At 41.3% G+C, this 27,248-nt stretch overlaps 1 protein-coding gene across 4 annotated transcripts in view; it reads left to right on the top strand.

The window, feature by feature from the left end:
• Positions 1-27,248, top strand: part of ddr1 (discoidin domain receptor tyrosine kinase 1) — a 55,781-nt gene that overhangs the window by 7,695 nt on the left and 20,838 nt on the right. For all 4 annotated transcript variants that reach the window (XM_042489311.1, XM_042489312.1, XM_042489310.1 and 1 more), the window contains exons 2-9: positions 9,247-9,404; positions 12,918-13,020; positions 15,913-15,988; positions 17,759-17,911; positions 18,751-18,898; positions 21,330-21,432; positions 22,182-22,368; positions 26,556-26,802. In XM_042489311.1, coding sequence (XP_042345245.1) covers positions 9,305-9,404; positions 12,918-13,020; positions 15,913-15,988; positions 17,759-17,911; positions 18,751-18,898; positions 21,330-21,432; positions 22,182-22,368; positions 26,556-26,802 — 1,117 coding nt within the window. In that variant the 5' untranslated portion in view covers positions 9,247-9,304. The remainder of the gene's footprint in view (positions 1-9,246; positions 9,405-12,917; positions 13,021-15,912; positions 15,989-17,758; positions 17,912-18,750; positions 18,899-21,329; positions 21,433-22,181; positions 22,369-26,555; positions 26,803-27,248) is intronic.

Here is a 27,248-nt window from a genome sequence, read left to right as displayed (position 1 = left end):
AAAAATCAGGAAAGAGCAGGTACTAGTTCATAACAAGAGCTGGATTTCTGCCATATTGCAGAAAAAAATATGTTTCTTAAATATTTAAACATTTTACAGTTGAAAAATGAACTTTGTCAGGGCTTTCTGATGAACAGAAACACTCCTTCTAAGTTACCAAAACCAAATATTTGGCATTCCTTATTACTTCAAATGTATCTGCAAATTTTCCCACTGTGTGACAAATAAAGTATTATCTTATCTTATCCACAATAAGATAATATTTGTTTATATATTGTTGTAGCTCTATCAGATTCTGCTGAACATTATCTACAGTAAATAACGACACAGCCTCCTCTCCTCAGCCCACATGCTAAGATGACTTCCCACCTCCATCACACTCTTAACTTACTAACTTTATAAACTGTTTTTGGTGCTTTCAAAAGCATTGTTGCTTATATTTTATAATTCGTGGGATTTCACAAAATCCAACTTTTGCAGCTGCTAAACTTGCACAAATAAGACAAAAACAAATTGTGTAATTGCTAAAAGCACCTGCAAAGCACCCCTAATTGAGCTGCCAAGCAAATAGTTTCCTGGTGTTCCTGTGTCATTTGCTCACATTTAAATTATGTAACATACATACATGTGGCACAAAATTGGTCCTTTCTTTGCAAATGAGCCCCATTACAAAAACAGTCCATTTCACAAAGACCCACACTAATAGCCGCATGCACTTAAAGTGAAATTATTAACGTCTTCAGAGAGTTAGTGGTGACTGAGGCGCGATGACTGTCTGGGATATTAAATCCTAAATACGGTTTCTCGCTGTCATGTTTAAATTTCTTGCCCAAAGTTTTGAGAAATAGACCTAGACTGTCAGGACCTGTGTCTTGCGGACCAAAAATGTCTTTTCTTTCTGCTGTTGTTCAGTATAATTGTAGTGACACACAAAAAACATCAAACACGCCCATTAAATCAAAACTTTAAGGTTGTGTTTACACTGTAGTATCATTAGTGCAATATATATCGTCAATGAGACCATGACACGGGGCAGGTAGTGGTTCCTAGTGATGCGTGATTCATTATTTGGTCAGAGGCTGCAATCCATTCTTTATGAATTCAGTGTGTTATATACATTTTTGATGCGTTTTGAACTCGTCTATATTAGGGGTCAACCGATATTGATTTTTGTAGGGCCAATACAAATACTAATTATTTGTAGCTAATGAGACCGATAATCGATATTTGGAACCGATATGCATTTACAATAAAAATTAAATTCTTTCTGTCAATATTTAGAATTTAGAATAAAACAAACTACAACACTAAACCTTGTTTAAATTCCTTTAGCAAATGTTTCATCAAAACTGATACTTTCAACTTCCTGTACAGCAAGTTCCCAGTTTTTTTGACAAAGTCAAGTGAAAATTTGAATAAAAAATAAAAAAAATAAAAATAGCTCCCTAAGGTTTTACAAAGTAAAAGGTCCTCCCATGCTGACACATTCTCTGCACTTTTTGATCAATTAATTTGATATGCAATCGTTAAAATGAAACGCCGCGTCCAGGCCCATTATCAGTCGACACCTAGATGTATGTATGTGTTTTGGCTGTAATGTGAGCCCCTGCCACAAATCAAGTTCCTACTGTAATATTTCTTGACCATCAGAACCTCAAACAAAAAAAGTACAGAAAACCAAAAAAAAAAAAAAAAGTGTTTCTGCTTACTTGCTTGGTGTAATGCTTTGTCCCTACACTTACAAATAGGTTTGTGCGGCTGCTGTTGATGAAGGCATTCTTCATTTGCCAGCACAACCTGTGGTAATCAGTCACCATTTGTCTCTGTCCGCCATGCAGATATGCTGAGCAGTGCTGCAACTGGTATAGACTGAGGGGCCAAGTGGACCTGCTTCCAACTACAAAGCAGTCAGTGAAAAGGGAGAAGATGGAAGTTGCGCTCTTTAGTTATGATTGATTTCAGCTTTGTGTAGCTGCATGCTAATGAACCCGACTTTATTACATTCATTTTTTACCCATTTTTTGCTCGACCCTTGAGCCTCAGCGCATGAGCCTCTGTGCTAAACTAATACCGGTGCTGGCTCGTGAATTAAATTTGTTATGAGCTTTGTTTTTGCACAGCACTGCCCTGTTTTGTCTGTGCCACCAGGAAGATGTCTTTCGAATTGAGTATTTTTTGGGGATGAAAGCTGAGCCGTCTCAATGAGTCATACGATGTTCAGCACAACTTAACTATTCCTGGAAACACATTTTTCTCTTGCAATCCCCTTACCATGCTTCCCTCAGCGTTTCATCATGATTCACCGCCTCCTTCAGTCATCCTTTAGTCACATGCTGCACTTTCTCCTTTTCTTGTTATTGCTGTTTAATTTGTTTTCCTGACTTGGCCACTGTTGCTGCCTTTTCCTTCAGCTCTCATTACCCTTTTTAAGTGACTCATTTATTCTTCCCTCCTGCTTCCTCAACCTCTGGTTAAACTTAGTAGAATCAGATTCCACAGTCGTGACTGGTACTTCCTTGTATAGATGAATATCGTGACACACAGCTGTACTATTTGATGACCAATGTATGACCAGCACTATGACCAATAGCAGGGCACATCAACAACTTCCTGGCATATCATGGATCATTTTTGGATGGCAGTGTAGGTGATTATTAGAAGTGTGCTGCCTGTATTTTTAGTTTTAACCCTTTGAAACCTAAGCAAATTAGCTTGATTTCTTTCAAAAAGATGGAAAAAAGGCAAAGAGCAACTTAACAAGAAATTACCCCCAAATATGGCAAGAAATTTGTAGAAGGTTACAAGAAAATTACCTGAAAGTAAGCAAACAAACAAACAACAACAAAAAAGTAAAAGAATAGAAAACAGGAAATAACGGGAAAATGTGCTAAAATAAAATAATCAATAGAAATAAATTATCTAGTGATCTGTCCGTCTGTCAATGTATGTGTAACCTAATTTAAATCTAGAATTATAATAACTATAAATTTAGTTTTCTTGGTATTTTCCCAATTTATTTGTCATTTCTAATGACTCTCCCATTGTTTTTTTTCTTTTCATTTGCAGAATATTTGCTAATTGCCTTTTTCCCATGTTTTCAAAAGAAATTAAACCAAATTTGCCCATGTTTGAAAGGTTTAAATGCTTGTAAAAGGTGTCTGAATGAAGCACAAAAAACTGATGCTGATCCAGTGTTGAAAGGGTTAAAGAGCAAATGTCTCTATATTTACGGACTGAGGTGAAGTTGGAGGTGGAGACTTAGTGATACTATAATATTTAACCAAAGTGAGCTGAAGGAAATGCTTTTAGGATGAAAAAGGAACCCCATGGACAGATCTGTGCTGCCAAACAACCTACACCTGCCCTTGGAGTGGGTCTTCAGTAAAAAAACAAGGAAACAGTGGCCCCACAGGGATCAGTCCTCCATTTACACCATCCCAGAGTCACACAGAAACAAGCCTGTTTACAGGAAAGCCGTCAAATGACCTTGTTTCTGCGGCTGGCACAGTCTCACCCTTCAAAGTGCTGTGAAGTTTGAAGATTAATTCGGGCTTCCTTCTCTCCAGGACTCAGAGGGTAGTGGAACGACGTCCTCACCAGCGTCCTCTTGCACTGACGGAAACCAAAAACAAAGAGTTCACTACTTTCTGTCTTCCGGGGGCCATTAGTCATGTCTGCGTGTTACTCGATCTTGCTGTGATTGGAGACTTCACACAATGAGGTCTGTGTGTGGACAAGAAAGACAATACAGTAGAAGAAGAGTACTAGTGGAAGAAACAAGGATTAAAAGTTTTAACATAAGCACAGATAATATCCTTTATATCACTATGATGACACAATACATTTGAAATACATTTAGTACCTTTAATACAAGTTGGTTTCACCCAAACGGCAACCTCAAGGGCCCAAAATTGAAGCCAATGTGGAAATGCCAAGAACTGCAGTTCCTCTGGCTCCAAAAGCGACTTAATTCCCACAGACACCCATGTTAAAACATCCAACTTTGCAGCAGAATATGTGCCAGCCCTCAAAGCCTCGACGTGGAAGTGATTTAGAAGTGAAAACTTCTACCTACCTTCTACCGTAGTCAGAGCAGTGTTTTCCCGAGGTTGACTGCTTCAGTGTGGTGGATCGGCTCATATAGCACCCCAGGGATGATGTTTTTCTGTAGGCCAACGCAGAAGTTAGCATCGCCCTGGTTCCCTCGTCGAAAAGCCAATGGGATTTTTCCATTTTCCATCTTCACAAATGAATACCACTTTTAGGATTTTTTAAGCCTTAATGCAATCGGCAGAAGTTAAAAACTAACGTTAGAGTATAGACGAGCTACACTACAGTGGCATTATTCAATGTTTTAAACAACAAGCGGTGTTGGAGCGGTTTGGTGTGATGATATTCTGTAGTCTAGTTTAGCCACTTTTTACCAGCCGCCTTTTTAAAGACACATAGAAGTGTCAAAGTTCAAGTGGGGTATTTACTGTCATATTTTATGTCACAGAACTAAATGTGAAAGTCTCTTAACCTTTAGTGTTTAACCACAGACCTTATTTCAGGCATCTAACCAAAAATCCATTTTAAAAAATCCAATTGACTCTCAGATGAGGGAACAGGAGATGCTGAAATGCTAATTAATTTCCAGTTCTTAGAACTCCTTCCTGGGGTTTTCTATTCGCTGTTGGTTTAAGTCACTCACTGCATCTTTCCGACAGAAGAGAAACGTTGAATATAAGCAAGCATACATGTGTTCTTGGCCTAACACTGTTAAAAAACAGAGCGGCTGATACTGCTGGAGAAACAGCAACAGATTTGATTTGTTAGCTTTTATTGCACGCAGTGTAACAAGTTCTCATCAACTTGAGTAACTTTCATATCACCTGTCTCCTCTCCTGTGCTCTGCAGTGGAAGAAGAAACACAGCTCACCTTAGCGAACCTGCATCCCATTTAAAGAGACTCTGATAGCAGTGGCAATCACATCACGTCTAGAGTTTCCCAGACAATGGCACCGGGGTGGACTTATGTTTCAGAACAGGCTGCCACAAAGACAAATTATTGATTTTCTGAATGAATGGATATTTGGCATTAAAAAGTTTGGTTTTTTTTACCTGTTCTCATTGGTTGGGCAGCCCGCCAGGCTTGTACAACTATAGGGGAAACACTGATCTGATCAAGTCAGTGAAATTTATCCTTTTGGGACAATACATGTCTGTATACATTTCATTGCAATCTGTCCAATAGTTGTTTAGATATTTCAGGACGAAGAGTGACTGAGTGTGTAATTTCCATCCCTCTCCAGCAGCTCTAAACCAAAATCACTAAGTTTGGCTGCCAAGAATCATGGCCTTCAAATGATTTGTTGCTCCAAATTAAAACTGAATAATAACCAATCGCTGTGAAAAGCACATTGTAAGTTTGCTAGTTCTTGGCTTTTGAAATATTGCTTTTCAGCAGCTCTCTTGAGAGTCAGATGTTGATTATACACCAAAAAAATGTTGGCTATGTAACGGTTTTGATTGATTACCTCTCTTAGGTTTCAAGTTGCTGTAAGTTGATTTTTTACTCCACTGACACAATCCTAAATTAATGGCTGTCTGGAATACAGTAAATCACGAAAAGCCAACAAGTTATGAAGTTTTCAGCAGTGGTGTGATGCTTACACAATTTACAGTTAATGGGCTAAAACATGCAAAACCACCTGAATAATCCTTGAGGTCACTGCTGACATTTTGAGCGGCTTTATTATACAACTGGAAAAATTAACATATGCAAACATTTGGTTCCAACGCGAGGGGCTCTCTCTAAAAAAGACATTGACCAGTGCCAAGGCGATCCTGCCAGTTTTTTACTGAAGCAATCTAGTTATAGAGACTCTGGCAAACTATCTTTAATGATGCAATGGCTGCTAACTACCAGCGCGTCTCCTGCGTGTCTCTCTGCTCTTGACTCTGCTTCTCTCTTGTCAGTTGTGTTTTGTTGTGCGAACAGAAACAGCAGCTGCTCATATTCATTAGTGCTGCGTATGGATTAGTCGAGACAAAATGTGAGAGTGTAGATTGGGCTCCACACTGTGCTGCCTCCTTCAGAAAACAGCGGCTCCTTCTGCCTCTCTCTGAGCACTAACCACAGCTGTTCAACACCACTTGACTTTTCCGACAACAATGTTCTCCAATGGCCGTGGCCACTTTTGCTCCTGCTCGCCAAAAGCATTTGTCTTCTGCTGTTTTAAAGAGATCTCTCTGTGTTGTGTTGGATAAAAATGTTGTTTCCACAGCTTCATTGACAAAACGGGGATGAGACACTGTTGAGAATAATGTTTGTTGATATCACTGTGGTTGTTATGGTGTTTTGTGGCCTCAGTCATCAGATTCTCAGCTCTGATTTTGCACACGCAGCTCAGTCCAGTAAGCCCAATTTTTCAGCTTTTTGTCATCTGGCATACTTACTCATTTGGACAATTTGGGTTGTTTTTTCTGCAAGGAAAAAAGAGATCTCAGACTTTCTTTCTCTCCCCATTTGGAACACATGCACTGTGTATCGGTTGCGTTGTGTCTGCCATTCAGGACAGCTGCACTGGCTGGCTGTCCCTCCTCTCTGCCCGCATATGCGCCACACGGACCCGTGCATACACACACCGCCCAAGGCCATAAGTCACCCTCTCTGCACCACCTCCCAAACACACACACATGTACCCATGTCATCGCTGCTCTTGTTCCAGCGTCTCCGCCCTGGTGTGCCTGAGCTAACTCTACTATTCACTCTGTTTCCATACATTCCCCCTCCTAGACTCCCTCGCCAACTCCCCCCTCCTCCGATCTTCTGTCACTACAGCTGTGTGTCAGCTGTCGGCCTGTCCCAGTCTAGTCAGAGATGAAGCCGAAACACAGAGGGTCCACAGGGAGGACAGCCTGGCTTCTCTGTCTCTCCCAGCTGTCACTCCCACTTAAGACTTCCACTTATCTGCAGGTTTCTTTCCTCCCTCTTGCTTCACCACTGGAAGTCTTCCTCGAACACATCTTAAAAGTGAAATATGCACGAGGGATGGAGCAATGAATTGTAGTAACTATTTCTGTATTTTTCATATATTCTTCATCACATATCACATATACTGTCATTTTAAAAATGTTGTATATGCCAGGTTATGAGTGTACTGCATCATACTGAGGTCTTCTTAAGATTAATGTCCACCATTTTAATATGAGGGTAGTCTAAGTATTAGAAACACATCTCTGTATCCTCCAAAATGATCATTAAGTTGTATCAACACCTCTCTTCAGCTGTTTCAACAGAGACTGAATGTTATAACTGTCTGGAGGGGAGTTTGTTTTGTAGGACTTTTGCTTCAGAGCTGAAGAACAAGCCGACAGTCAGCCATTGGTCAATGTCGGGCCATTGGTGCGCGTCTGTCGCCCTTGTTCTTGCATTGTGTCACGCACTAGTAGGCCCTTGTCGCCTGCTTTTATACCAATTCAGCATGTTAAAGCAGCGGCGGAGCCAGTGGAGCCTGTTGGTGAATAAAATCCCTCTGATTAGCAGTTTAGCTCAGAGGACGAGAAGAGAAATGGAGGTGAGGAAAGCAAACAAACAACTGAAGTCAAGAGGCTGTGTTCTTTCAACATCATGTTGTGATGTTAATGTGCCAACTGGTTAACTTCAGGCCCCCAGGAAAGCTGCTCAACTGTGCTTCCATTTTTTTTTCCAGTGACCGCTTGCGGTATTGTAAAAAGAAAAATGCCTGGCGACCCAACAATGATTTTCATTAAAGGCCACTATTGTAAAAGAAACGTCTGTAAAACTGTTGACAGGACTCCTCAAACTGCAGACAAGCTCACTCATGACTTTCTGCTCTTAATTTTTGTTCCATTGAGGTTTTACATTTATAAAGCTTTCCTCAGGAGGAGAAATGCCATTTAAAAATCAGTGACGTCGTCGAAATTTAAAGTCTATGAGACGACCAGGAACTCGCTGGTGGGGCCAGCGGGAGAAACAGTTTTGCACATATTCAGTGAGCTGCATATCGTGGAAGAAAACCGTGGAGCTAGAGGACTTTATTTGCCGTTTTTGCCAGGCGAGCAACGCCACCTTCGCATCAAGTGTTATAATTTTCAAGGTATACCGTGGTATGAAAGTTATCATACAAAAATGCAACATGACAGGACATGATACCTTTATTTTTGTCATTTTCACACATTTAACACATACAATTGATTAAAAAATGTTTTAGAGTTTCAATTATAGTAATAACATTTTTTAACTTAAAAAGAGCCCTTCGTTTTTTTTTCATCTCTTTAAGGGTCATTGTAACTGACTGTAATAATAATTTTGTAAAACATGGTTTAACAAAATTATTATTACATTATTACACTGCAGTATATACTGAGACTATTTACTCATACAGTCTCATACTGTTGCCCAACTTTGGTGTGTCTGGGCCTTTAGACCGTTTTAGTTTCATCTGGGTGTACCTAATAGATAGGTTACTGGTTGGAGGTGTTTTAAGAACCCACTCAGGGAAACATGCAAAATGTCTGTGATGTGACGTTGTAAGTAGCTCATTTACTTTGCACTGACCTAGCACAGACTATATTTGTGTCCCCATTAACACAAATACTTTGACATCTGTCCTTCTGTCTCTCTCATTGGCTTTCATTTCCCTTGCCTTACAGCTTCATCTGTTTGTTATTTATTTCAAACAAGCATCTCCGACCGGGTGCTCCACATATGCTCCGCGCTATTAAGGGAAAGTGGGTTCGAAAATCAGTTTCAAATACAAGATGAATAAAAAATTCTCTGGGAGTAAATGGGGCCGGCTAATTATACCATCTTCAATTACCAAGCTGTTTGTACCCTTTCTGAAGAAAGTATTATTGTATCACGGCATTCTGCTGCCAGAGAGAAAAACAAATTAGTGTGTGAAAGTGGCCTTTGTTATATGGCTTTGTGCTTGCTCCTCTGGGGTTTGGGCCGTTGCCTGAGCTCGGAATGCAAAACGCAGAGAAACAAATGACTGCGAGACACGCTGCGTGCTTTCGACTGTGAGGATTTCATTGAGGGAGTTGAGTTATCGACAGAGATGGTGAGCCTGTGAGCTCAGCAGCCTCAGGCAAGAACTGTATGTGTGCATGCGTAATGTATTTGGGTGTGAAAATACATATTTTTTTAATTTGTGGTTTGATGGAGTTTGCTGCAGTTTGAACAAGACAAGAATGCTAAAGTGGATGTAAATCTAAATGTTTCTTTTTCTTTGACAGGTATGCCTGTGGACATCAGTGTGTCTCCGGACAGGTAACCAGGTGTGTTGCTGCTGTCATGGCCTTGCCAACCCTGCGGCTGTTTCCTGTCACTGTGATCACAGTCCTGGTGGCGCTGGTGTCGTCTTTAGGAGACCACGAGTGGCACTTTAACCCAGGTAGGATTTCCTATACACACATGCAACAAAGAAACATCTAAAGTGATGATGGATAAATTGCTCCCCACAGTTTTTTTTCTTTGTTGTTTCCCCCGAAATACTGTCACACTTGAAACAGCTCAGCAGTTGCCATATTTCAAGGTTGTTTTTTATCCTCACAAACTCAGACATGATTGCATTACCAAGCCCTCACCCTCCGCTTTCCGTCTCCTCCTTGTGTCCACGGGCACAGCAATCGTCCTTCCTGCTGCTCCGACATTCTCCTCACATTCTCAGATCAGTAAGGCTCATTCTCCGGCCGCTATCAACAGGCTATCCTGTGTCCTCTCCCCGTCTGCCAGCCAGTCGTGTGTAATAGGAGAATGAGATAGCAGGGTGGCCCCCCCATCGTCCTCCTCCCCAACACCCACCCCCCTCGGCTCGTCAAGACCGCTAATGCACAGGCAGCTCATGAAAGTGTCAGTCAAAATGTCGGGCAAGGAGCGCATGAGGGGTTGTTGAATGAGAGCCAACCAGGTGAAAGCAGAGGAGACTTTGCATTGCGATCGACCTTCTGACTGCAGCAGCTAGAATATGAATGAGACTAAGGCTGCAGAGTAGTGATTGTTATTTTTGATTATATGTTGGTCATATTTTATTCATCACTTAGTTTTTACACATCTAACATCTGTGAAACTGGATCCATCAAATGTTTGGATTTTTTAATTATTTCCGTATACATGACTAGGAGTGTAACAATACAAGAACTTGGACTGATATATAGACTCAATAGTCAAAGTTAAATACAAATCATCATCTTTAACAAATGCCTTTATTTTAAAATATCCATGGAACGTCTGCGTCACCATTTCCATCCAAGTGCACCTCCGTCCTCAACATTCAGACAGTCCGAGCAGCCTAGCGCCAGGCAGACAAGCAGGAGGTGTCAGAAAAATGACCACAGGTTAGTGTTCACCCACTAACTGGGAATATGAGCTCAGTTCAGACTGTTGTAGGGCAGGATTTTTTTTTCCAAGTAAAGGAAACAGTAAGGAATAAGGATATTTACTGATATAATCTCATACTGATTGCAATCCCCTGAATTAAATCAAATCAAAATTGTATCGAGGCAGACTTTGTGATATCAGAGAATATCATATTGTTGTCAAAGAATTTTTACGATATTGTATTGCAGTTAAACTTTTGATATACACCCCTAATGGTCAGTTATTTTATAAGTTAATCGTTAAAAAAAAGGATTTCACTGCTGGAAAGATGTTCTTTTCATAAAGCCAGGTAGTCTATGCAGTAGAAGGATGCAAATATTTTTTGAAATTGGTGATACATGACAAGAGAAAACAGAGAAAAAGGACTGTGGTTTTTACTTTTATTCAAGAGGTAGAAAACCTACAGCTACCAGAATGCACTGCATTGCATTATACCAATAAAGGCTCCTGTTGGTGGGTGATGTTATGTGAGCGATGACATTTAACAACAGGATCTTGAATTACACATCAACTGTAAGCTCAAATTTATTTCTTAAAATATCTGAGAAGAGAAATGGGCAAAGCAATAACAGAATCTTGGTTTATATTTGATCAGCGCTGCTTCATTTTACCGCTTGAGCTCAGAATTTTAGCCTCCATTTCCACTATAAAGGAAACATTCTGGTGCCCACTTCATATCCACAAATTGTCATATCACAGTCAACCAGTACACTAAAATTTTTCTGAAGACATTTCAGGCAAGAAATCGTCAATCCAGTAACAGAGTCTTGGTTTATGCTCGATAAGCACTGCCCAGGTTTACGCTTTGACATGAGTTTCAGAGAGAGACAGAGGGGCAGCTCTCTCTCTCAATCTGCTCCTTTACTCTTTGCATCTGTGGTGGCGGGCATATGAATATGCAGAAGTACGATTTGCAGTTTGAGCAACAGCTCTAGTGCCAACAAAAATCCACTTGATGATGTGATTTGAGCTGAGAGATGAGCGGAGAGATCTAGCTGTTGGTAAGATGGAGTGAAGCTTACCACAGTTTATTTTCACATACTGCCCACATTCTTATGATAGAAAATCTGTCTGAAACTCATCAAAGTATCCTTTTAAGTTATTTTTAGGAATGCTTGCAGCATAGCTCTTGTGATGGCGATATTGTCTGTTGAACGTCAGACTGATTTATCGAGACATATGTAGCTAGATTGATGGAGAAGAGAATAGACAGATGAACAGACTGTGGTGCGACACGCAAACACAAACACATGCTTTGTCCCGTTGAAACAACTGAATCAATCTTGACAGCGTGAGCAGGAAGGTTAAGTGCATGGACCGACGTTTTATGAAAAATGACAAAAAGAGAAAGTGAAAGCAGAGGACACAGAGAGAGCGACGGAGACAGAGCGGTGAGAAGATTACAGAGAGCGGGTTGTTGAGTGATGATGCGTGATGATGATGATGTAATAAAATGGGCACCTGTCTGCAGGGTGTGGATGATGATGTGTGTGTGTGTATGTGTGTGTGTGTGTGTGAGAGAGAGAGAGAGAGAGTCTGCTGCACCGGTTGGGGTTTTTAGGGTTTGTCAGTCAGCCCAACATTCCTGTGAGCTGACTCAATGACAGAAACTGAGTTAGATGCCCACCTCGCCCCCGCCTCTTTCTGTCACCCCCAGCCTCCACTCCATATCACTCCCGGTACCCCTCTCCACTTTATCACTCCCCCAAACCCTCCCTCACAGCCACACACCCCCGCCACCGTCTCCTCCTGATGACTGACTTCAGAGCGGATAGCTGGGTCGTTGGGTAATCCCTGCCTGGGACCACACTATCTGGATCATTTGATAATGCTGTCGCTGGACTGGAGTCAGCGCAGATATCTGAGACCTGTCTGTGTTCTTTCATTCGCCCTTGGTTTCTCTCCCTCTTTTGTTCTCTTCCTGCAAATCCCCGAGCTGTGGTAACTGGAACAGGGGCTGTGCGGGATCGCCTGAGCCCCGAGGAGGTGGCTTTGTGTGGGATGGGGAACCATTCGGAAAGACAAAAGGAAAAAAGAAACAGGAAAGGTGTAGTCTCAGAAGACGGGTCACAGTGTCTCCCAGGGGCCACTTGATTTGCTGTTTTACAAACACATTTTAATGACTGTCTTTGATGCTGTCACTTTTGACAGGACAAAGGGGATTTGCGGGAACAAGTGATGCAAAACACTGGCGTTACGTTTTACATGAACTCATTAGTACAGAGTCTACCCTGAGAGATTCTGTAAAACAAAAAAAAAGAGAGGACAGGAACAATTTATTGTAGAGTCTGGTATTTTTCTCCCTCCTCTCAGTGTCTGTGTGAGTTATGAAGCATGGAGTCCGGAAGTTTTCCCAGAGATGACATAACAACATTATGCTCCGTGACCAATGATGGCTGCTGACACTCTAATGGAAATATTAAGTTTCCCTCGGACATGTGCTCCATACGGATGAGATTGTTGCTCCCGTCTCTCTCTCCTGCTTTCTCTTTATCTGTCTTTCTCTCCTGTCTGTTCCCCCCTGCAGCTCAGTGCCGTTATGCCCTGGGGATGGAGGATGGCACCATCCCAGACTCTGACATCACCGCCTCCAGCGCCTGGTCAGACTCCACTGAGGCCAAACATGGAAGGTGGGGAGTGTGTGAGTGTGTGCGCAGGGTGGAAAGTAATTAACACAGTAATCAAGCTGCCTTTCCTGCACTTTGTGTGGTTACAGTGTAAAAGCTTTTAATCTTCTTAAACCTCCTGTTACGCTTATTTGTCATCACAGCCCGAGTATTCCTGAGTGACTAGGGTCATGTTTAATCATCCAAAAAAACAGAACAATCCAAATAAACATTGTTTGTATCTCATAACTAATACAATTACTAACAATTCAATCAATATTAAATGCAATGGTGTTATTCAGATCATGTCTTTTTTTTTTTTTAAATAGGCCTATATGGTGACATTTTTGGGGGGGATTTATAATTATATATAAACATATATTATATTGCTTTAAAATATTTTCCAGAGATTCACAAATTCTTAAATGGGTCAAAGTGAACCGCAACAAGGTTTAAGAATAACAGCAGGCCGATCATGTTGCTCTGTTGCACCTGTAACCACGCCTAACAGTGACGTCATGGTGCGAAGACACGCCCTGGAGTACATGTTTACATCACAGCAGCAAAGTGAAAAGTTAAACCAAATTTCAGCTGGGGATAACTTGCTAGACTTTTGTTTTGTCCCAGTTAAGATGATATCTAACTTAAAGGACAATGACATTTTTGGATTCTTGAAAAATCACATACTCATTTAAGAAATGGTCAGTTGTGGTATTGTTAAAAACTGTAACAAAATGTATCAGTATCATATTGAATGAAAAGATTTGGTGTCGCCCACCCCTGTTGCATCAAGTAAATGTTCACTCCAAACAAAGATGAAAGGAAACAAGTTTGAAAGTATACTCAAACCTCCAAAGCTTTGCATTATGGTTTGTAAAACAATAAGCCGTGATGGTATGTTATTGGCATTAAAACATTCAGAACTACAGATATAGCCCTTTAAATGTGGCTTGTACTCTTTCAGTCATTTATTTAGAAAGTTTCTTGTAAGGAAAACTTAACAGCCATTTGAATGATTTGTACTTGATAGGATTATTCAATAGCCTGGTAATTTTGTCTGTTTATCAGGCTACATTATCAGTGTTGACATTGAAACAGTAAGGGTCAGGATGTCACACTGGCCTTTTCACTTTAATCCGAGTGGACTCCAAACTACTGATATCACTGTACTTCAGATTAAGTGATCTGTATCTACTTGAGCAAAACTTAAGTCAAGCAACAGCACCGGAATAACATATTATAGTACAGAAACACATGTCACTGTGGACTAATGTGTTCATCTGATGCCTCTTTTTTCAGTCTGTTGGCACCGAGCTCAAGTCATTTGTCCGAGGTCTATTAGATTATGACAGAAGATGATAGAGTGTGTCTTTGTAAAACCCACTCCATAATTATATTACCACCTTGTCTGTCTGGCAGAGAGGTCAGACTCATGACAGCCAAGTTAGGCCTGTAACATACTAAAGCCATGCATTCGGGAGAGTGTGTGTGTGTGTGTGTGTGTGTGTGTGTTTGTGTGTGCGCGTGTGCGTGTGTGTTCATTTGTCTCCATTGGTCTGTAAGGGCTGGGTCACTTGGCTGACTGTCCAACCATGTGGAAATGATTATTATCCCGAGCTCTTTTTAAGAGACGTCGGGGAGACACTGAGAGAAAAAACAGTGGACGTAGGAGAAAAAAATAAAACAAGTGAAAGGTGGATCGTTGTAATGCTGCTCGGAAAGCTGGAGTAAAATTAATTTGCAAACAGGGTTTGAAGGAAGGTGTTGGGTGAAGGGTGGGATGCAGAGCTGGTAGGTATTTGTCTTTGTTGTTACTCTGCGGGAGTGAAATATCAGCATGTTTGTGTGCGGTGGAAAAGCAGGAGGGGGAAAAAGAATTGAGAACAAGAGGAGAGCGATGATCGTTGGCTGGTATTTAGGTAGAAGGCGGACAGAAATGGGAGAAAAATGAGGTACTTGGCAGAACAGCACGCTGTAATGTTAATCCTGTTGGCTGGCGCATGGTGGACTGAACTCTGCCCAGCCACATTCCTCCTCTCTCCCTCCTCATCCTCTCCTCCCTCCATCACTTTGTGGAGCACTAATGTGTTGATATCATCTCGTGGTTTTCCGGCTGCATGATCTCACTCACCGAGGGGACTGATTGAAATACTAGCGCCACTGTCAGTGTGACCGAGTTGGTATAGTGATTTGTTTTGGCGGTCTGAGCAGCAGCTTTCATTTTGAGAGAAGCCCCACAGTGGTCAGAGCGTGGTTGTGGCCTGGCGTTTGTTCTTAAAGCTCCCCATACGAGTCGAGCTGACGTCACTGACACACCAGGCCAAGTATGCGGTCTTCATGTGGCCAATATGTGGTGGCAGTATGGGCTTTTCTTCTCAAGCTGGATTGAGGAAGGTCACACTGAGTGAAAATCCTTTTTAGTGGTGCATGTGTGTGGTCGTGGCAGGCCTGGGAAGCAGCGAATAAAGATTGGTCCTGACGCTCTGCACCAGATCTTGTTGTTAGATTTGAGGAGCTCGTAACTTTCACTCTGCTCCTTTCATCTCTTGTGTCTCTGTATTTCCCTGCAGCCCCTCTCTTTCTACTGTGCGCCTTTAGCCATAGCCAAGTTTTTCTCTCTTTCACACAACATTGCCCCATTTATACGTGATGCTGCAGAGTCAATATGTATGGTGGTAGAGGAGGGTTGGACTGTTTGTATTGAATTCTCAGTTGTACGTCTGCGTGCTGCCGGCACTGTGGGTTTTGATGTAGTCAGTCTTGTTGTGGGTGTGCTTGTATCTCTGCATGTGAATGTTTGGGTGTGGGACTGGGATTTAGTGAACTTTTCAGTTTTTATTTAAACTTTTTATAGGAAGCTTTTTTTTTTCTTTCTCATTTTGTTATCAAACATTAAAAAGTCTGTGTTTCTCTCAGGTTGAGTACTGGAGAGGGGGATGGAGCGTGGTGTCCTTCAGGAGCTGTTTACCCCAGCGGATCAGAATACCTTCAGGTCAGACTCTCAGTTTACTCTGCTCTGATTTGCACAGTTACATTGGAATACGTGCTCTGTATAATCATCGCATTGTTCATTCAAAGAATACCATTAAAATTTCCATTTTTATTTCATGAGTATAAAGCTGATACAAAAGGTTGTTTAGACTACTTCTAAACAACATTTTAATTCAATGATTTCTGAGTAACTGTTGTAATCCACTCAAGGCTGTGCTTTAGACTGATTTGTAACAGCTATGTTGAACTGTTGGGAAATACACTTATTTACTTTCTCGCTGAGAGTTAAATGAGAAGATACCTGCCCACTTATTATGAAGCTGGAGCCAAAAAGGCGGTGAGAGCTCCATAAATCAACAAAACAAAAGGTAGGCCAGGCCTCTGGCTGTTGGGCAGCTAGCAGCAAGCTTGCAGCAGGTCGGCACCTGAACTGAACCAACTTTAGTGTCAACAATGAACTCCCTCTGAGTAATTTCTGTTCCTCACTTTTTAACTGGAAGCTCCTCCTACAGACAAACCACAGACAGTGCATAATTTAGTAAGTTAAGTATTGAAAATATAAGTTGTTCAATTTAGTTTATTTGCAAATATGTGAGTGTATGTGGGGCAGCAGTAGCTCAGTCCATATCGATTTTTTTTTCCAGTTTTTGCCTCCTGGGCAGTATAGTTCCTTGCATATGTGTATTTTAGGATTGTCTGTATAAGTACTCAGTGAAAAAAGAATTCTACTAGAAAATATATAAAGTATGTGGTGTCCTTCTATATAAAAAGACAGTAAATAAAACAAAGTTTAAACAGAAAAACAAAAATTTAAAACAAACAAACAAAAACAGACACACACTGGTCGAAGAAATATCTGGCAAAGTAGAAACACATAGATCCGCATACCAAGTAGCAGAAGAATTTTAATACTTTAACGTTTCGAGCCAGGCATGTTACACAGCATAAAAATCCTTCCAACGGGAGCTACTTGGTGTGCAGATCCATTTGTTTCTACTTATTAATCTACCTCCCCAATTAAATAGCAATAGTCATAATAAAAATAAATAAATAAATGCCATAATTCATCAGTTTTAAGACTTAGCAGTAACACCAAATTGATAAAAATGCACAATTTATATGGATGTTTATGTTTACAATGAAATCTACGCAGTGCCATAACTCTTTGCTAATCCTTTTCATATGTATTTTGAATGATGTAGATGGTTATTGTAGTGATGGAGATAGGGACCATAAAACCCCCCTCTCCACTACACTCAAAATGGTACAGTCCGAGTCCAGTTAGAGCCCATTGGAGGCTCTCACTTCCTGTTTGGCAGTTTAAACTCATGACCAACAGGTAATATGGATGGGAGGGCATTAAACAAACATTTGGTTGATAGTTGCATAGAGTCAATAAATGGATTGTGTCTTTTTTAAATTAAGAATGTGAATAATGACTGTGTGTGTCTACTGAAGTTACCATAAGTCTTTTAGCAGGTTAGTGTGTGCTTTACCCACATGTGCTCATTGTGCTAACATAACTCAGCCACAGAGGAAATAGCTACACAGCTTAGCAACTCAACCAGGAATAAAGATCAGTTGTGCTTGTAGGATGGAATAAATAATAGAACTGCAAAAACTAGAAAAATATCTGGCCAGTGTGCCACCTTCTTTTTCACTCTTACTCTGTTTCTATAGTTTCTCAACCTCATTACCTTATCTGTATCTTAATCTGTTTGCATGTTAGTGATACATGTTTTGATTATGTATTTTTTTTTGTCCCCTGCAGATAGATCTACACAAACTTCACTTCCTGGCTCTGGTTGGTACTCAGGGTCGTCATGCAGACGGGCTCGGGCAGGAGTTTGCTCGCAGTTATCGGCTCAGCTATTCCAGAGACGGAGTGAAATGGATCACCTGGAAGGACCGCTGGGGCCAGGAAGTAAGCGGGGTCTTTGTGTTTTGTTAATTACAACAGAGCTTGAGCTCATAGTCTCTTTCATGTATACTCAGATGGACGACAGTGGCAATTTGAAAGTCATGAAATGAGCTTTGGGGGAATCAAGGAACATTAATAAGTTGAAGTTGAGGCTCAATTATTGATAGGGAACAGTTCAGTATCCCGTGGCTGTTTAATATGAATATCATGTTAAACACAGAGGGCTGTATTATTCATCTGCATTTGATTTATTTATTATTTATTGGCAAGTGGAGCCGTTTGGCATTGCTCCAGCTAAACTTTGGCTTCTAACTTTTCTATTCAGGCAAAGCAGGCTGCTTTTGTGTGTTTTCAGCACTATGAAATTAATGTCTCACATTGTGCACACAAAGTCATCTTGATTTTGGTAAATCTCCAATATTTTTTTCTTTGGTTCTAAGTTCTGTAGCGTGTATTTTACAACAAGATAACACGGGAATCAAGACCTCCAACAGCCAATGTTTCAGGGAAGGAATCACGCTGTTTGTGTTCCCCTTTCAGTTATTATTTCAGATCATTGCCAAGTGACAACATTCACAAATCACAAAGCCGACGTAAATCTTTGGGTGTCGACTGCGCCGACAAAAACTGCCTGAGGCTCAACCCTAAATCAGTCCCCCTTTACACCTTTGTGTATTAAAGAAAAAGTCAGTTCATTTGAGCTCTTCTTAGATTAATCGAATTTGAAGACACACACTGAATAAAAAATCAGAGCCCTCTGGCAAGATTCATTCAACCCTGCAGATAACAGGGGAGATGAGCAATGTACTGTGTGATTGAATATTTGTATGTCTCTCCCCAAGGTGGTGTCAGGGAATGAGAACACCTATGATGTTGTGCTGAAAGATCTCGGCCCTCCCATCGTGGCCCGCATGGTGCGCATCTACCCTCTGGCTGACCGGGTTATGAGTGTTTGCCTTCGAGTGGAGCTCTATGGTTGTGTGTGGAACGGTAAGTGTTTGTGTTCAAGGGTGTGAGGGACACGGGGAGACTACAGAGATACAAAATATCTCTGCTTTTGTTACTTAGGTATTCATTTGTTCTGTATATTCTGAGGCATGCCCTGCAGACCTTGATAATTCAGATCACATCTCAAATGTTGAAGGTGGCTCAGTCGGCTATCAGGCACCATTTGCTCCTGCATTTGATGGTAAAAGGGGGATTTTTTTTTGATTGTAATGATTTCGAGTGTGTGTTTTCGCCATACGTCCCATGGATTGATTCAAGGCATTGCATCAAATTAACAACCCCGCTGTGGTTTGCACGGATAAAAGAAGCCACACAGTGATGAATGGTATTGGTCTCCACGTCTCCTGAGGCACAACACTGACTAGCTGAGTATTTATGACTGGCTCACCTCCTGTCTGCCCAATCCACCTCCCTCACACAGCATCAGGCTGCCTGTAAATCAAAGCTGTCACAGAGAGCTAAAAGTCCCAGTTCCTGGTCTGCATCTTCAGGGAGACCATCTCTGTAAAATATGCTCTATTGTGGAGTCAGTGCAGCTCAGTTCATCAACAAGCTGGAGATTATACAGGATCTACAGAATGTCAAGTTTTACGCACAGTCAGCCTCTCGTCTCACCCTGTACAAGATATTATGCAGGTCTGACCCAAGTGGTTTGAAGCTTTAAAACTTTGATCATTGCTATGGTAATCAATGTCAAAACCACAGTTCAGATACTTTATTTTCTATCCATCTATCCATGCAAAAAATTGTCCCTCTGTATCTGATTTAAGATTTAATGCTACACTGTGTGACCATTGTAAGTCACTAGTATCTTGTTAAACCTACAGACCAAACTGGCAAGTAATTGCATGTGCTGGTCTGGTCAGTTTGCATATGCAGCGAGTTGATGGTCGGAATTTATATCAAGTGAGTAAAGTTGACATGCGCAAGCAGTTGCTGATCCATAAATGCCCGGTGGAGGTGTGTGTTTAATAATGTATGGCTGTATTACTATATGGGCATTCTAAACTATGTAAATAGTCAAGACTATGGGAAAGTATATTCAGGAAAACTTATGGAAAGGTTTTTAAAATTCATTGCTGAAAATGTGTGGGAACAGACAAGGATGTTTAAACTCACTGATAGTTTTGTGACTCTCTTCCATCTAACGTCAGTCACCAGCAGTTCAGCACTACTGAAACTGGGACAGTTTGACCACATGTGACAGGCTTACAGATACACCACCAAGATGTCAAATAGTGTTTGGAATAGTTTCAAAATTTGTGAAAATGACCCCAAATTGTCAAGAGCCAGATATGCCAGAGGAATCTGATATATCACAAATCTACAACAATCCTGACAAATCACCTGAAAACTGTAAGTAGCAGCTCAGCCGTCTAATATAATAAACAGTTTGTATTCAATGACATTTTACATGAAACAGACGATCTTATTCATGATGTGGTCCAGAAGTGTCGAAAATTTTGGCAATTTTAGAGACAATTCTGTTTTAACCCTCTTGCTGGTTTTGAGATTTTGAGGTTATTTAAAATAAATACAGAATGCAACCACTTAAAGTTGTGATGCCAGAAGTCCTCCCTAGTCCCTCCCCAGTGCCTAAAAAATAATTTGACATGCCTCCTCCATTTACCACCACTCTCTTCCCCTGCATAAATAAGGAACAGTCCTTAAATATTATTTTTCCTAGCTATTACAGCTAGTGACCTGCATGCCAATTGGCATGCAGGTTTAACTGATGTCCTCCTCTCTTATCACCCCCTTTTTAAGTTTGGGTTAATTGCAGATAATCCTCACAGAAGCTTCAGTGCCCAAAAAATGGAATTGGAGACAGCCCTAATATTATGGCATCCCAGTGTCTTTCCTGTGTTTATTGCTTTACCTTCAGTTTGGACCTGCACTCTCTCACTCACATCTAAGTGCATAACCACATCTACAGACAGGCATTTATATGCAAACAGAGAAAACTGCCCACATACTGCAAATCCTATGTGAAGCATTGTTTATTATGGGTAGCAGAGCAGCGGGCTGATGTCCGTGTTGCTGACGTCACCTCTGCTCTCAGGGAGCGGGCTGATTAGCTGTATATTGGAGTGGAGAGGCTTGAGTTTCACCGGCTAATGGTGGCTGGGATTGAGCGGGCCCGAGCAGCCGACCTCTTGGTTTGTTTTACTACTTCAAAAAACAGCTGTAGCCGTTTCCCCTGCGGCAGTGATTACTGTTTAATGTTCGCTGTTAAAAAAAAATGTAAAAATGCGGCTGCTCATGATGGAAATGAAAAGCCTCATATATTAAAAAAAAGTTTGATATGCAGCTTGTGCATGTCTGTTTCTTAAATAGAAAACAGAAAAAATGTTTTGTTTTAACAATCACTCGACTTGCGTTGAATATTTTTGCATATTTCTGTGTCACTCAGATGGGTTGAGGGCTTACACAGCTCCAGTGGGTCACGTCATGCACCTGTCTGGTATGCCTGTCTATCTTAACGACTCCACCTACGATGGGAGCACAGAGCAAGGGTAAGATATTCATCCCCCGGGCTTTTTTTCCCCTTTTTTTTTCATTTCTATGTATGAGTAAATAGCTCATCTCCATACATTCCTACAAACTGCTCCTATGTATTTCGCTTTCATGGAAATACGTGATGAAACAGGCACGGCCCTCGGGTGTAAATTGCAACACTGCTTTTTTGCAAATGTGATCACAATAAACATTCACAAGTTTTATGGCCAACTATATGGAGCGATCAGTGGAATACCAAAATTGTCTCATCAACTTTGTTGGTGCTGAAGTCTCAGCCAAATCTTTTCGTCAGACTTTATTCTGGTGTCCGCCTAATCGAAAGAGACTAACTCTTTCTTAGTTACATGGGGATTTGATGTGTTTCCTGGCCGTAATGTTTTGGCAGGGGGCAAAGGAGGGGTGAACTAGGAATTGGTTGGGGACCACACTGTGTGGGTAATGGGGCTGAAATGTTTTGCTAGTGGGTGAGCTAATACGTTTGATTTAATCCAGACGTATTCGTAGCAGATGTGTGTAGTTTGTGTGTGAGTAAACGTGTGCCAGCTTGTTTGCATTAACATCTATGTATATATTCTTATTTATGCATCGTTGCATGCCAGTACATGAATAAGTTTGTAAATAGGAAGTGACAAGCAGTCCACAACGTTATTTCTGCACAGAGCTACATGTTAACCCATACAGTGCTGTGTGTGTGTGTGTGTGTGTGTGTGTGTGTGTGTGTGTGTGTGTGTTTATGTGTATGCAGGATGCAGTTTGGAGGCTTGGGTCAGCTTTGTGACGGCGTCCTTGGTGGAGACGACTTCATACAAACTAAAGAGTTACGGGTGTGGCCCGGGTATGACTACCTAGGCTGGAGCCGGGAGGCCCTCGGGCAAGGCAGCGTGGATATTGAGTTCCACTTTGAGAAACCACGTGTCTTCCACAACATGCAGGTAGGCGGTGAAAGTTTCTGCGTGAGGGTGCATGTGTTGTTGTGTGTAAACGAATACTAGAAGGTTATGCAGGACGTTATTATGCAGGACGTTGTTATCCCACTGGAATCGCAGACAGCATTGAGCTGCCTGTAAATCAGAGATGTCATCAAGGCTAAAAGCCCCGGTTCCGGTCTGTGTCTTCGGGGATCTTTCTAAAATATGCTCTGATGTGGAGTACGAGGCGGCTGAGTTTGTCCACAAGCCAAAGATTATACAGAATCCTCAGGATGTCAAGTTCTGTGCACATCCAGACTCTCATTTCATCCTGTATCTGATCTGACGACCGTGTTTTTCTGGCGTTGAAAATGAATGTCACTGTTATCCAGGACATTGTTATCACATCAGAATCTCTACATCTTTGGGTAACTTTTTCAGCAGCTTGAAACTCCAGCAACACTTATAAAATATAGAACAACTTTAAATTGCTCTAAATCTTACAAGTGTTGCTGGAGTTTCAACATTTTTAGACTTTTTTTTCCTTCTCCATGCACCTGGAGGCAGGTGAAGCTGTGCCAGCAATCCCCATCCAACCTTTTTAAGCACAATGACTAAGGTCAGACTCACTCCACTCATTTAAAAATTAACTCAAAACCCACCTTTTCAAAAAAGCCTAAAATATCTGTCTTCCTCTGCCTCCCCAACTCTCAACTGCCAGATTTTGTATTTGCATTTGTATTTCTTCTTCCATTTCATGTATGCATTTTTCAGTATTTTGTATTTTTATGTTGTATTTTATGTAAAGCATCTTAGTACTTAGAAAAAGGCTATATAAATCCTATCAATATTATAATATTATTATTACTTCTTTTCCATCTCTCCCCATTTTTCCTGTCTGTATCTAAACCGTCAACTATGCAGTGAGCGACTTTGTGTTTCCTAGCATTGCAAAGGCAGTACCCGCCCTACCATGCCTTACTCTTATTGGCTTACCCTGACATTCTTACTTTAACCCATCCCACTCCTCCTGCCTAAACCTAACCAAACCAACAAGGTAATGAGTAACAGCCAATCAGAGGAAGAGTAGGGTAGGTCATGCCTTTGCTTTCCTAGGAAACGCTATGCATCCAGTAAAGGCAAAAGTGCCAAAAACGAACCTTAAAGGTATACAGTGCAGGAATTTTTAGTTTGTATTTGTAAATGCGACTAACAGACATTACAACTCCAGCCTATGCCTGCAGTGCATTCAGTAGGCGGCGTCTGCACACATTTTGACAGTTATTATAGCTAATTTATGTGCCAGATCTACCGCTTAATTTCAGTGGCAAGAGCGGCATTTATGTCACCATGACCACATGGCCCATACAAACACAGACAAGTCAAGGGAGATTGATTAGATAGAGAACTAATTAATGTCATTCAACCCAAAATATCCTGCTGTGAACATAAATGTCCATGTAGGCAATTATTTGTCCACTAGGAAAGCTACCATGGCTTTTGCCCTGTAGGCAGATGTTAGTGTTTATTTTGTCAGCTGACAATTACATGGTTGCTGCTGCTGGCTGAAAGATTACTCTCCATTTATATAGCTTTCCCTGCCCTCGCCGTTATATGTCAAGCGGTGCACTGTTGCACTGATATTGAATGGATCCAGTGAAAGCCTACCCCAGATTCACTCTCGTTTTGGATTGAGCTTTGTCCGCTTGCTATTTTAACCATGCTATATTCTCTTTTGTTTTGGTGCTGCGTCCCAGTTTTTAGTAGCTTCATCTTGGATGCATGTTGCATAAGGTCTAGCCACTAACTTTTTATGAAGCTCTGACCTCACCTGTGTGCTGGTATTTGCTGAAGGCTGCACACCTCTGCCAAAGGCAGCCCACAAACATCCAAAAAATAACAAAATAATAATTAAAAAAAAAAGAAAATCCAGGCAGAGGGTAGAGTCATTGCAGATAAATTTACCACCACATACTTCAAGTGAGTCATTTGTGATGATTCAGAGGGATTACTTCTGTATGAGTCTATATATTGGTTTTTTTTAAAAAAATCCTGCACACCTTTAAGAAAAGCAAACTTTCTGGATGCAGCACTTGTTCCCTCTTCAGTGGCAATGATTAGATTTTAGAGAACCTTGATGCATAAATCTGCATATTGAAATAGTGAAAGTGATTTTATTTAACTATTTATAACTCCTCAATGTTTTAAAATGAGATCCCGTAAATGATTCCCATGTGTTGCGGGACGACAAGTGTGCAGACAAAGACCGGTTTGTTAATTAATACCTCAATTTGGTTAATTAATCACCTCATTAGCACAAGACAAGCATGTCATTGTGATTACGGCAGGACATTAGGCTGATTGTTTCTTTTTGCGACTGATGAAACTCCTTGGCAATTTTCTGCAGCTCCAACCAGTACAACCTCTGAAACAAACTCCCAGCAGCAGTTATGTGTCTGCCATCTCACCAGTAAAGCAGCATTTTGACCGGAATAGCTCTGCAGCCGTTTAATTAGTTTTAATGTGCCATTGTTTATCATGGGACAGCGCGTCTGTGCTCAGCTCACTGCGTGCCACAGAGTTGCATCACAGACTGTTTGTGCGTCTGTGTGGCTTTTGGGGTTAGTTTGTGGAGCAACAGAGGGGGAAAATAATATGAAGCAACCCGGTTTGAGTTATAACTGTGTTGTCTCTTTGGACGCCGGTTGGAATGTCGGTTAGGGAGGGATTCACCCTATACATGTGCACATTGAACAGCACGAGTCCCCAGTCAGTGTTAAAAAAAAGTGACAAGTAATCTTTTAGAGGTTTGGTTTACATCCAACATTTCTGGATTTTGTCTCTCTGCTTTTTTTTCTCCACATATTTAATATTATTCTAGTGTTTCTCAGTTACCTTTTTAAATCATCCCCAGCGGTATTCCTGGTGTTTTTCCTCAGCTTTTTTCTGTTTTTCTTGCCCTTTTCCCCTGTGGTTTTCCCTCACTAACCTCAGCTGACATACGTCGTTATGCTGGCCTGGCAGAGCGGATATGTCAGACACACAGGTCAAATAAATAAAAAGTGGGAACCTGAACCTAATTTTGCCTTGACTTGTCTCTGTGGTTTCTTAACCTGCACCTAATCACTCTCTCAGAGGGAGATCTGCGCTTTGACCTTTTGCCAGTCATAACCTGCACTTCCTACAAGGCCTTTAACATACTCAGATTTTCTTTTGTAAAGCTCCAGCTCTGTCCTTTGGGGAATTTATGTAAAACATTTTCTTTGCAAGCTCAAATAGATCAGAGGGAGCTCGCGAATGTAGGTTAGATTTATGATGAAACAAGCAAAACATAATGAATGCAGTGTTATGCTCTCAAATTAAGCTTTGTGCAGGTCATTGGAGCTGTTTTCCCAAAAGGAGTAGTGAATTACTTTGGTTCTGTTGACTTATTAGACCCCCACCGCTACCACCAACATACAAAACAAACCCCCCCCCCCAATTCTGTCCCCCTCCAGATAGAATCAGTTACATGTCAGCTCAGCATCTGGTGCAGCTGTTCTTCCTGCGTCTCGTGTGTGTGCGTTAACATGTGGATTAGGTTAGAGTGGCTGGCCTTGCAGTAAGTGTGAGGTTAATAGCTAACCTGTCAGAGCAGCCTTTAGCTCTAAGCAGGGAAAAAAAAGTTACTTACTTTTCAATCTCTCAGAGCTATAGTTTTGACCTCTCGTTCGCTCACCCTAACATCCTCTGCATCCCTCTCTCGTATCCTCAAGCTCCTCTTCCTCCTTCCAGCCACAATGACTTCTCATATATTAGATCAGCTTTTATGGATTCCTCTTCTCTTTGGCCTTTCCTTGCTTGTGAAAACAGGAAAGATATATCATCTGCTCCCCTCCATCGGTCTTCTGTCATATGCCTTCTTTTCTTGCATCCGTTCTTTCCCTCCCTGTTTTCTAATTTTGTTAATTTGTAGTCCTGCTCAGCTCTTAAGTCGTGCCAAAGCAATTACTGTTGAACAGGATGAGAATGTGTCATTAATTTTGTGTTTTAACTGAATTTCTCCGTACCTCTCCACTGTATAATGGATGAACGGTTAAGGCCCCAATTTTTCTTGAGTTCTTTCAGATGTTTGCATGAGGGTTGAGTTAATTAAGGTGTGTATATAATTAAAGGATTATATCTTTTTACCTGTGTTTTTCCTGTTCCCTTCTCTCGTCTCCTCTCTCTAGGTGCACAGTAACAACCGCCACACTCAGGGCGTGAGAGTCTTCAGCAAGGTGGAGTGTCTTTTTAAGCCCGGCATCCTCCAGCCATGGTCCCCTGCTCTCACTCTGCCTGTGCCCCTCGAGGATCTAAAGGATCCCTCCTCCCGACCCATCTCCCTGCCGCTGGGCGGCCGGCCGGCTCAGATCCTCCGCTGCAAATTCTACTTTGCTGACCGCTGGCTGCTCATCAGCGAGATATCCTTCCTCTCTGGTAAGAGAACGAGTAGGGTTGCACAATATTGGATATTTTGCCGTTATCTGATATGCCGATGTTTAACAACTCATTTGGCTGATAACAGATACCAATGTAGACATATCTACTTTTTCCTCAGTTAATGTTAGTGATCATCAAGTGTCTTCTGGTGTGGAATTAACATCATATTATGCATACTCTTATCGTGATGGCCCACCAGCAGATGAAAACATGAAATTCAATGTTTTTCGTTATATATAATATTTATTTATTGTGCAATATAAGAAAAATACTTCAACTTAGGACTGATGTTTTGTACATCAAAAAAAAAAAGGTTTGTTGTATCAGCAAAAATCTTCATGTTGGCTGATTCCAGTCTTTCATTACTGATACTGATGCCGACATTATCGTGCATCACTAAAAACTATATGGAAGTGATCAGTTTTTATGCCTCTGCACTAGCG

The sequence above is a fragment of the Plectropomus leopardus genome, chromosome 7, assembly GCF_008729295.1.
Source record: "Plectropomus leopardus isolate mb chromosome 7, YSFRI_Pleo_2.0, whole genome shotgun sequence".
NCBI lineage: Eukaryota > Metazoa > Chordata > Actinopteri > Perciformes > Serranidae > Plectropomus > Plectropomus leopardus.
This window is presented reverse-complemented; position numbering and strand designations above follow the sequence as displayed.